Source organism: Saccopteryx leptura, chromosome 7 (genome assembly GCF_036850995.1).
Source record: "Saccopteryx leptura isolate mSacLep1 chromosome 7, mSacLep1_pri_phased_curated, whole genome shotgun sequence".
Classification (NCBI taxonomy): domain Eukaryota; kingdom Metazoa; phylum Chordata; class Mammalia; order Chiroptera; family Emballonuridae; genus Saccopteryx; species Saccopteryx leptura.
Genome location: NC_089509.1, coordinates 59,159,868 through 59,171,980, shown reverse-complemented (window position 1 = coordinate 59,171,980; position 12,113 = coordinate 59,159,868). Strand labels below are relative to the sequence as shown.

Here is a 12,113-nt window from a genome sequence, read left to right as displayed (position 1 = left end):
TTGCCGCCACCATTTAAAAATGACAGGACAAATCACAACCAAAAGTTTGCAAAGCACTGTAGCAAGCCGAATTTCAAATGTGAAGGAAGTTGCAAGTTTTAAGGCCCACCCTTTTGCTTAAAACAAAATAGATTTTAGGACTTTTCTTAATTTTTCCCAATTTCCCTTTCACAGAAAAACATTAGTTAACTATTATATTAAAAAAGAAATTAAGCAGAGATGAAATCTCAAGTTAAAAACCAAAGAAGAAAAGCTTAGAGGATTCGTGAGAACAGTTCAGCAGTCAATGGGAATTGTGGGTCATTAATAACCTTTTTAGCTAGATTAGGGTCTGACTCTAAACTTAAAACAGCCTAGATTCACTTGTTTCCACTTATTGTTTATCACAGCCAGATATAACACTAGTTACTCAATTTATGAAATAATTTACTTGTATACAAATTCTAGATTCTATCTCTAACATTTACATTGTAAACAAGTATAGAAATACAAGTGAAAATTGGGAGGAAAGGAAATGACTGTTAATTTAAATGATCTTTTTCTCTATTCTCCCTTATATGTTTTCTTCTTTTAGCAGAACTTTTTTTCCCCCTAGGAATTCTCCTTCTCACAGTGGATATAGACATTTATTTTCTACCTTAATGTAATTATTTTGAAGAGCCAACCTATTTCCATAAATGTTGGTCAGATTCATTTTGGGAGTAAAACTGCCTCTGAAAAGTGTTACTACCTCTTTTTTTGAGAAATAAGCAAATTAAGGCTGATATTTTTGGTGTTTAAATATGAGTAAATTTATCACAACGTACAAATATATAACTGTGGGGGGGCCTTTACATTTTGGGTGTAAAGATCCTTTTTAAGGGCTAATTTCCTAATTTTTAAATTAAAGTTAGAGCTGAGTTTTTTGTTTTTTTTAATACCTGATATTATAAGGAAAAAAATTTCTGAGGTTCTTAGTTCAATAAGAATTTCATCTAATTCGGCTAAAGAGTACCAGTTATGTGGACAAAAAAAAAAAAATTGCTTTAGAGCCTTTAACACTGGAAATAGAATACTGTTTCTACTTGTAGTCAAAATTCCCAGCTTCTCACATTTGGTTTCAGTTGTTAGATGCTCTCAGGAAACTCTTTGTTACTTTTTATTTTATTATTTCCTGGTCTTTCCTCACATTATGTTAGGATCTCAGTAAATGTCTCTCTAATAAGGTTTTATTCTTAAAAGAAATATTTTTTATATTAACCTACAATATAAAAAATAAATGTTCCTATTTATGTATGGAGAATTCATCTTTCCAAATATCTTAACTAATGTTTTAATTTCAGGGAAGAAAACAGTGTCCTTCCTTGAAATAAATCCAATAATACAATTTAAAATCATGTATGCCAATGTTAAAGTTCAATAATTAAGATGAGGTTACCTACAGGAAACTTAAAATCTCCAGCCACTTCCTTTTTAAAAGGTTTATTTTATCTTTCTTTCAGAAACCTCATTTACCATCATCTAGAAACTGATGTGAAGATAAAAAGAAAAATATCTACTTATAAAATACCTGAGCACAAACTTTCTTTTCCTTCAGAAATAACCAGCTTTAAGTAGAAGAGACATTAAAAGCAAGTATGTAAAGAAAGAAAACTTAGGCCTCATAAGTGAAAAAAGGGCTAAGAAAATCTCACTGAGAAGGTGCTTCATGCAGTCCATTATTAGATGGTAGCCCTCAGAGCAGTTCCTTTACAGAAAATTTTCTGGAGTTAAAATGCAGCATACAACGTACTGAGCACCCACAGTGTTTTGTTCTTTATTACACAACTATGTTACTAATAATAGCAAGAATGTGTGCAAGGCAGCCCATAATTTCTTAGCAAAACTAATGCCAATAAACCAAAGAAAGGTTCTAAAGCATACTCTAATAGGTGGTTTAAAGTTTTTTCTTACAATGCTACATTTAGAGTCAAGCCATGCAATGCTTTATAGCTTAAGATTTCAATGTACTTAAAAAAAAAAAACTCTCAAGAAGATGGCCATATTTTTGCCTCTCATTGGCACCGGGAAAAGCAATGCTCCCTTACAGACTGTCAGGGTAATCTTTCCAAGTCTGCCTGCTGGCATCAGTTCAACCAGGACTTCTTTCTTGGGAGCCCAGTTAAATTCACTGAACTTATAAAATGTGATCCCTCTTTAATAGCCATGATAGCCTTAGTTAGGTATAGCAATTCAGTTCTTACTTTGGGATTTCCTGAATAACCAAAGTCATTTCTGAAAAAGTTCAATCTAATAATAAATATTTATCTTCATTGTAATTTCCCTTTTTGGATATCCAGTTGTTTCTCCATGTATATTGGAAAGGAAGTCAAACTATTTTATTCTTTAGACACTGGAAAATACTTTGCAATTGGGCACTGGCTGATTAATGGAGATTAAGACTTTTAAAAATAGGAAAGCTTTGCAAAGATCACTACATGAAGGGCATTTAGGTATTTTTTTGGTATAACTGCCATAGCAACTATCAAGAATAAATTTAAAATACATAACACATGTACTTTTAACCTTAACCTTTCTTATGATTTTTAAAGTGGACAAATACAACTCATTAAAAACCCTGGAAAAACCAATGATAAATTTATACTTCATTTCCCAAACAATAATCATTTAAAATATGAAAGAATGCTGAAATTTGATTAGACTTTAATATAGCAGGTTAACATATAAAGTCAAGGTTAAGTGTATATATATATATATATAGCAAAATCCTTTAAAATTATTTTTATCTTCCTTGGATTTTAAGGATTGAAATAAACTGAGATTCTCCCTAGGTATAATAAACATTGGAAGTTTGTCCTGAGAGAAGTCTTTTTCCATTCTTCTATTGCCCATGAGCATAACGCTCAACTGCGTAAGGAACATTAATGCTTGTCATCATATGTCATTAAATTAGCTCTCTTATAGAAGGAAAACTTGGTTAAGTTCTGACACACCAAAGACTTTCTTAGACAACTAGCTACTTTGGTGTTACATTTATTAGTTATTGATGAACTTTAAAGAGTTCAGCAGCATTACGGCACATGTTCTGCAGATGGTGTGAAAATATACCGGATTTTATTTCTGTAATTCTAATATATGAACACAATGACAGAGTTAACAGTTCTTAGAGAAAGAGCCAGAAATAGGATAAGCTTTTCTTTTAAATTTCTGGCATTCTGATAAACGAAATGAGTTATGAGCTCTACCTGAGTGTACAGATGTTAGGCGGGAAGAGAGAAGGTGGCAGTGGGGGAAGGGACAGTTGCCATGCTGCCATGCTCAGCCACTTCTAAGTGGGGGGTGGGCTAGCCCTGTCAGGAACACTCACCGGGGTGTTGGACTGCTCGGTTAGTTTTTGTTCCCACATCTTCAGACGTCTTTCTCGTTCTTTGAGCTCCTGCTCTTTAAAGCTGAGATCACGTTCTAGTTTCTTCAGTCGCTCAAGAGTTGCTTCAATTTCGCACCTGCACAGGGATAACTGGTGTAAGTCTCAACTTTGCTCGAGAGGTATTACATGTTTACATCAGAATGCTTAATCAAAGTAAAAGGTTAAAAGTTGTGCTTTTAAACCAAACAGCAAACTATCAGAGAATAACAAATCCCTCATAGCTTTCAAAATCATTGAGTAATTTTTTAGTTTGGAAAAATAAGCACAACATATTTTAACAAAGCATTGAGGAACCACTGGGAGGGAGCCAAAGGTGTCAAGCTGGCGCTTTGGTTTAGCCATTTAATAAATGCTTACATTCACCTAGCTCTTTACAGTTTACAAAGAACTATTATATACTATCTCATCTTATTCTCATAACAGTCCCCCAAAATCAAGTGCTTATCTCATACAGAAAGAGATGGAAAAACCATACTCAAGTGAGGTGATCAATATCACACCATCAGTAACAGTAACTTCACGTTAGTCTACTCACTGGCTGAGTAACTCAAGCAATCAATTAAGATGCTTCTGTTTTGTCAGTGGTATGGGGTGGTGATTATTTTACATTAGGGATTCCCAACTTGCCTGATCCTAATAATTACCTGCTCAGCTTGTTAAGAAAACAGACAATAAACCTCGGATTCCTAGGACCCTTCCTTAGAATTCATGATTCAGTAGGGTTAAATGGGAGCCCAGGAGTTTCCATTATTTATTTATTTTTTTACATTTTTTTAAATTTAGAAATTAAATTTAGCAGGGTGCCGTATTAATAAGAGTACATAGGTTTCAGGTAAATGTTTCTATAGCGTTTGAACTGTTGATTGTATGGCATGCCAATCACCCAAAGCCAAATCATTTTCCATCACTGTGTATTTGTCCCCTTTTACTCCCTTTTCCCACCCCTCTCCCTCTAGTGACCACTTCACTTTTATCTATGTCCATGAGTCTCAGTTTTATATCCCACCTATGTGTGAAATCAAATAGTTCTTAGCTTTTTCTGATTCACTTATTTCACTCAGTATAATGTTCTCAAGGTCCATCCATGTTGTTGTAAATGGCAATATGTCATCATTTCTTCTGGCTGAGTAGTATTCTATTGTATATATGTACCAATCCTCTTTATCCAATCCTCTATCAAGCAACACTTCGGCACTTTGGTAGAATTTCCATTACTTAATAAAAGATCCAGATAATTTTTAAAACCAGGCAAGTGTGGCAAATTCTGGGCCAGATGTACTCTAAGGTGGTTTTTAACTAATAATTTTTAAAGAAAGTTCCCTCTTTAGCCTCTACAGGCTGACCCACTTCACCATTTGGAACAATATCTCCAGTAATGGAAATCTGTCCTTTACAGAAATTGAAATTGGTAAGATGGCTAAGTGCAATTTTTTTTCTCCTTTAGGGTTACCATAAATGGTTAAGTCTAAATTTATGCTCTGAGAGCTAGAAGTTCTTTCTCTTGAGTTTCTGAAGAGTCCATGGGAAAAGCAACAGTAATGAAGCCATGAGAGAAAGGAGAGGGGGGGGGGAGGAGAGAGAGAGAGAGAGAGAGAGACAACCCAAGGGAAGAAGAGCTGGCAAAGGCACAGAAAGAGAAGGAAGGGCAGAAAATAGGTGATCTGTAGATTAGCTGTTGAGTGCAGCCAACAGCTGCTTCCAGGAACCACTACGGCAAGCCTGCATGGCAGCCTGGGTAATTCCAGCTGAGACCTTGTCTTTGGAAAGTATAAGCCCCCAGATCTAAGTTAATGAAAATATGTCACCAATATCTGCCTTTATTTATTTCCAGGGAAAATTAGGGTAAGTAGACAGCTTACTCTAATGCCCTTGCAGATGGGAACTAAATGGATAAAAGCCAACGATTCTGGGTATTCATTGGCAAATCCCAACTCAGGGAACAGCTACTGAGGTGGGTCTGGATTTGGGTCTGACACTTCACTTCCCTGGCACCGTTTGAAAAATTTATATATATAATAGTGAAGTCACACTAAAGTCTCTAAAGAAAGGCACCAAATCAGCTGTCTTCCAAAATTATAACTGTATCATTAAATCCAAATTTGATCTTTGATATTTCAGACATAAATATTATACCTATTCATAAGTAAGTTTGTTTTTATTTTTCAACTGGAGAATGAGAGGGGAAAAAATCAATGTGGAAAACCTTAGGTTCAACTTTCATAGTAAAGAAAGAGCCATTGTCAGTCAATGAGAGGGTAAGAGGGTACCACTTGGTGGTGATGGCAGTGGCTTCTGCCAAGCCAGTCCCAACTCCTGCCAGGGCTCACTGCTGTTCATTTTGATCAGAGTAAATGGCCAAACATATTCAAGTTCACTTGTAATTTAAGCCAAGGATTCATCTCAAGTTCTAGCTCTGGGAGCCGACTGTGATTTGCCCCCATCTGGACAACAGATCAACAGGCAGGGAAGCTGGACACAGTGACACAGAAAAACAAGCACTGACTGAGTCAGTATTTTGCTCCTCAATCTGCTTCCTTAGGCCTGGCTTCCAAACACTGCTCTTCCAGACACCCCGGGGTCTGACATGGTGTTCCATCTGTCATAATAGGTGACCACAACACCGGGACAGCACAAAGACAGCTGCTCCTCTGGCTGTCCCCTGTTTTGGTTGATGTGTTGTTTTGCATTCAAATGCATCTGTTAATGCATTTATATAACTTTCCTGTTGTAAAAAAAATATGATTTAAATGTTTTAATTGATGAAAATTACAGTTTTACTCAAACAAAATCTAACCAAGGTTGACTTCGACTAGTATCAATTTTCCATATACTAACAATAGGCAATGAACTATAATTATCTTCTTATCTCGGACAGAAGCTTACTTTGAAATAACAGGTTAATTAATAAAAAACAGCTTTATTATATATATTACATAATAAGTATATAATGTGTATATTATATTTAGTCTCATGTATTAAATGGTTGTGCTAATATCCAAATGGCAAAGGCTACATTTTTTTTTTATCTTTGCTTATTTTTAAGAAGCCATGTCACAGTGAGAATATTCTGATCAGCAGGGAAGACCAGAGCCAACAGCGTTTTGCCTGGAGACATCCATCCAGGAGCTCCATCACGGCACCACACAGCTCACTGAGTACCCACACCACAGGCCTATGGGTGATCCTGTGCGGGGAGCGAAAACAGCGACAGGACGACACAGTTTCTGTTCTTCATGCTCTTTGCTGTTGTTGCGGGTCAGTCAATGGGAGGAGAAACAGGCTGAAGATGTGACGGACAAGCAAATGTCTGACACTAGATTTCTTTCCTAATATTTAGTAGGTCAAAGGAAAGAACATAGTTCAGGTGGTTTTAAATAGCCTAGTTAAAAAAGAATTTCCAGAATACTCATTTAATTTTCTAAAACGAGATGCTCCATCAGGTCTTTGTGTAGAAGAAGCTAAACCAGAAAACAAGCAGGACTAGAACCCGACTTTGCTGTGACTTTAACTTACGACACACGCTTTGGACAGCAGTCACATGGTTTCAGACACCAGACAAAGTCAGGGGAAAGAGAGGAATGGTCCGGTTGTGTTGTTTTAAATACCCAGATGATCTGACAAAACATTTCTTTTCCGTGCTTTGTTATATTGAGTGAGATAGTTGTTTTGTTCTAATCATAACCTAGAACAATCATGCCCTGTATTATACTGCTCACAAAAATTAGGGGATATTTTATAGCTTTATATTCACTTTGAAGTATCCTCTAGTTTTTGTGAGCAGTATATTTCTCTTTACTAAAAAGGAATCTAGTCAAGTGAACACTGCATGGTAATAAGTCTATGGCATGACGTTAGCCACCAGTCCTGGGCCAGCACTGCACCGGTGTGTGCTGCTGTGGGCCCGTGGGGCCAGACCACCTGGGCCCTGCCACGGGCTCTGTCTCATTCAACATGACCTAGGGCAGGTTACCCAACCTGTCCAGGCCCTGGTTTCTGTATCTGTGGTGTTAGGGTTGCCACATAGATTAAAAGTGATACGCCAAATAAAGTATAAAGTATCTGATAAGAATGTAATACATGACAGCTGTGTTCACTACTGTTACTCTCCCCAGGTGTTTAACCAATGCCCAAGTTCAGATAAAACAGCTCTGCTGCTTCTCAAACAGCAGCTTTGTGTTCAGGTGAAGATCTATACTCTCAGCTCTCAGGAATAACCAGTTCCTGAAAGACAGCCAGTGAGGCAGCCTCCAAGCAACTCTTCACTTCCTACTAAAATACATTAATGTTTCATCAGTTTTATTCCCCTCGTCTTTTCATCTTGAAGTGTTTAAAACATTACCTTTATTATTCAACTAATCCAGGTTTACTGTAGAAAACATATACAAATAGAAAACATTCTTCCATCATCTCATTACCCAATGATAATACTGACATTTTTATACTTTTCTCTATGTATATACACCTATGCACATAAGTGTGTTTATTTTACAAAAATGGAATGATTCTTTTTCTTTTTTGTGACCGAGACAGAGAGAGATAGAAAGAGGGACAGATAGGGACAGACAGACAGGAAGGGAGAGATGAGAAGCATCAATTCTTCACAGCGGCACCTTAATTGTTCATTGATTGCTTTCTCATATGGGCCTTGAGGGGGGGGGGGGGCTACAACAGTCAGGGTAACCCCTTGCTCAAGCCAGTGACCTTGGGCTCAAGCTGGTGAGCCTTGATCAAACCAGATGAGCCTGCGCTCAAGCTGGCAACCTTGGGGCCTCGAACCTGGGTCGCCTGCATCCTAGTTTGATGCTCATCCACTGCACCACCACCTGGTCAGGCTGGAATCATTCTTAAATATACTGAACTGCAGCCTCTACTTTAAAATAACATGAATTTCTCCATACTATTCAGTGAATGGAGATATCATAAAATTTAAAAACCAGAAAAAACAATAAAAATAAAAATCAATCTTTTTATTGTACTTTATGCCATTTCTAGTTTTGCAATTCTAACAATTGACTTGTCATACATTTTTACACAATCTTACTCATTTTTTTAGAAATACCTTTTTAGAAAGGTATTATTTTCTCAGCAGCAATGTATGAGAAAATTTATAACACTGGATCACTGGATACCTTTTTTTTTTTTTTTGTATTTTTCTGAAGCTGGAAATGGGGCGAGACAGTCAGACAGACTCCTGCATGCGCCCAACCGGGATCTGCCCGGCACGCCCACCAGGGGGCGATGCTCTGCCCCTCCGGGGTGTCGCTCTGCCGCGACCAGAGCCACTCTAGCGCCTGGGGCAGAGGCCAAGAAGCCATCCCCAGCGCCCGGGCCATCTTTGCTCCAATGGAGCCTTTGCTGCAGGAGGGGAAGAGAGAGACAGAGAGGAAGGAGGGGGGTGGGGGTGGAGAAGCAAATGGGCGTGTCTCCTATGTGCCCTGGTCAGGAATCGAACCCGGGTCCCCCGCATGCCAGGCCGACGCTCTACCGCTGAGCCAACTGGCCAGGGCCAATACTGGATACTTTTATAATACGTGTAAACTTTCAGCAGTCTGATAAATGGATTATGTCCCCTTTATTTATTTGATTGCTAGTGAGGCTGAATATATTTCATGTTTCTTGGCCATTGGGTTTCTACTTTTGCGAAATGGCTTTTTCATGCCCTTTAGCATGATATTTTAATTAAAATGTTATTTTAATGACAGTAACTCCATCACACTGGTTTTCAAAGTACAGTCTGTGAACCGGTGAGAACTTTTCAAAAAATTTGAGGGGACAAATTGGTTTTCAGAATAAAATTAAGATATAATTTACTTTTTCTACTATCATTCTCTCAGAGGAGTACAGACTTTTCTAGAGACTTCATGACTTGTGAGAGGGCCATAGGCTGAGGGCAGAAGCAGGACTATTATTATTATTTTGCATTTTTCTGAAGTGAGAAGCAGGGAGGCAGTCAGACAGACTCCCGCATGCGCCCGACCGGGATCCACCCGGCATGCCCACCAGGGGGCGATGCTTGGCCCCTCTGGGGAGTTGCTCTGTTGCAACTGGAGCCATTCTAGTGCCTGAGGCGGAGGCCATGGAGCCATCCCCAGTGCCCGGGCTAACTTTGCTCCAATGGAGCTTTGGCTGTGGGACGGGAAGAGAGAGATAGAGAGAAAGGAGAGTGGAAAAGGTGGAGAAGCAGATGGGCGCTTCTGTGTGCCCTGGCTGGGAATCAAACCCTGGACTTCCACACACCGGGCCGATGCTCTACTGCTGAGCCAACCAGCCAGGGCAGGACTTAATTATTTTTTAAACAAACCAGTAAATACATATTTACATTTCTCTTGGTTCTAATTTTGAATGTGATAACTATTGATAGCTGTAACATTTAAACAAAGCTCTCTGACATCCTCAATAATTTTTCAGAGTGTAATGGAGGCCTGAGACCACAACTTTTAGAACTGTTGATCATACATGGAAAAAAAAAGATGTACGTTATGGCATTCGTTTTGGAATTTTATTAATGAAGAATTATATTGCTTTTGGCCATTTGGAGGCTTTTCATTTTTATACAGAAAACTTACCAACTTCCCCCTTGTTTTCTAATTGTTGACATACTTTAAAAGACTCCCTATCACAAAGGTATTAATAGTAGCATTAAAACGCTGTGAATCCTTTGGATAACAGATCAAACAGCATTTCCTCAGGGAACCCTTTCATTATATCCTCACTAGATTAGATTTCATGGTTATATACTTTCAGATGTCCAGTTCTTCACTGACATAATACTTCTCAAAATAGTAATGAAATAATTATTTGTGTACTTATATTTAGCAGTTTAACACTGGGCACTCCATGTGTGCCGAACTGTCCCGGTCATCACCAAACCGCAGTGCCAGAAAGGGCACCTTGCCCCAACAGAAGTTCAATGAATAACCGAATGAATGCATGTAAGAACACAGTTGTCACGGCAAACAAATTAACATAGGTATTTCTATTTTCTTGTGTAATACCACGTTGCCTTTTTTGTGTTCTTAGCACGATGGAATTCCCTTCCAGAAACACTCATTGAGCAACAGCTGTGGTCAAGCACATTCTAGATGCTGTAGGTACAGTGAACACAAGAGATTCCCTGACCCTGTTACATTTTAGCCAGTGAGGCACACAAACAGAACACTTACTTACTAATTCCAACAGCAGGAATGGGCTATGAAGGAGACACTCGCCCAGCACATAAAGTGGACCCTCATCTGGTCTGGGGCCAGGAAATACTTCCTAAAAGGCATGTTGTCTCAGCTGCTCTCTGGCATCAGCAGTGGTGTTTTAAACAGGGATGCGTCTTATTTTATTTTTTCAAGTTAAATTTCTATTGAAGTGTAACATATGTATAGATAAGTGTAAAGATCCAAAGAGTACAATTCAATAAATTTTCAAAAAGTGAACACACCTGTATAACCAGCACCCAGAAGAAGAAATAGAAGATTATTAGCTCTCAGAAGTTCCCAAATGCCCCTACTGGCCAACCCCCACACCCTGAAGGTAATGACAACCTGACTTCTAATGCCATATCATGAATATAATTTTAGTGGCTTTGCAAAAAGTCTGTGGATAGACCATAGTTCATATAGCCATTCCTCATTTTTCTAATGTTGGACCTTGAAGATCCTTTTTATTTTTAACTGTGAAACCCACTGGGCATATATCTTTGTCCACATCTCTACCTTCTTAAAATAGATTCCTAGAGGTAGAATTTCTGGGAAAAATGGTATAAAACTTTTAAAGGCTCTTAATTCTAATTGCTTTTCGGGAAGGCTGTGTCAATTTACAATTCTGCCAGCCTCACTGTCCATGTACTTTAAGGAATGTCAAGTGCTTTTAAAAAAGGACTTCAACGGTTTGATAGGTAAAATAATATTATCTACTTGATACACTTTGCAAGTTCTAAACAGGGACGAGTTTTAAACAGAACAAACTACATTCTGCAAAAATGGAGTGAGGAAGCAATGTGCGTCTGCTGAGGGACCGACAGCTAGGAAGGAAGGCTAGACTGATACTGTTAAGATGAGGAGGCTGAGGCCAGCATGATGCGGGTCTCGTGAGTCCTGTTAAGTAGTTTGGCCTCTGTCCTGGAGTAATGGGAACCCCTTATATGAATTTAAAGGGGGAGTGCTCTGTTTAGATTCGTGCTGAATTCTTCTTGTAGGAAAAATTGTTTTGCTTTGTTATTTCAGCCCAGAACAAAGTCCTTCATACCTAATTAGAGCAGACAGTATTCCTAGACAAAAGTCATTTAACTCTATGGCCTTTGATAGAGATTTCAGAAGAATAAAAATAAATAAAGTTATTGTAAAACACCAACCAAACAGCCCAAAGACATGTCTAATAACAGGAGAAAACCATATTCAAAGTGCCTGCAGTATTCATTTGGCATCAGCAGGTGGCGTAAGGCGTCACAATACCACCAGGGCTCTCAGGAGCAGAGATGCGGTTACTTAAATCTCTGCTGAGTCAGGGAGGAATAATGTCAGCTCCCAAGAATGCTATTTATATTCGTGCATTATGTGATCTGGCTCAAATATCTCATGCCAGGCTTACCTCTTCCACTCACACAATACAATTTTCTCATTACTAAACTTGTTTTACACTTGACTCAATTTAATAGAATTTATAACATCAAAAGTTTTCTTTTAAAAGTGTTTTTATAGTCTCCCTCCCTTCTCCATAA

General features: G+C 38.3%; 1 protein-coding gene across 3 annotated transcripts in view; it reads right to left on the bottom strand.

Moving 5' to 3' along the window:
• Positions 1–12,113, bottom strand: part of MAP3K20 (mitogen-activated protein kinase kinase kinase 20) — a 188,437-nt gene that overhangs the window by 42,085 nt on the left and 134,239 nt on the right. For all 3 annotated transcript variants that reach the window (XM_066345735.1, XM_066345737.1, XM_066345736.1), the window contains exon 11: positions 3,347–3,482. In XM_066345735.1, the coding sequence (XP_066201832.1) occupies positions 3,347–3,482 (136 nt within the window). The remainder of the gene's footprint in view (positions 1–3,346; positions 3,483–12,113) is intronic.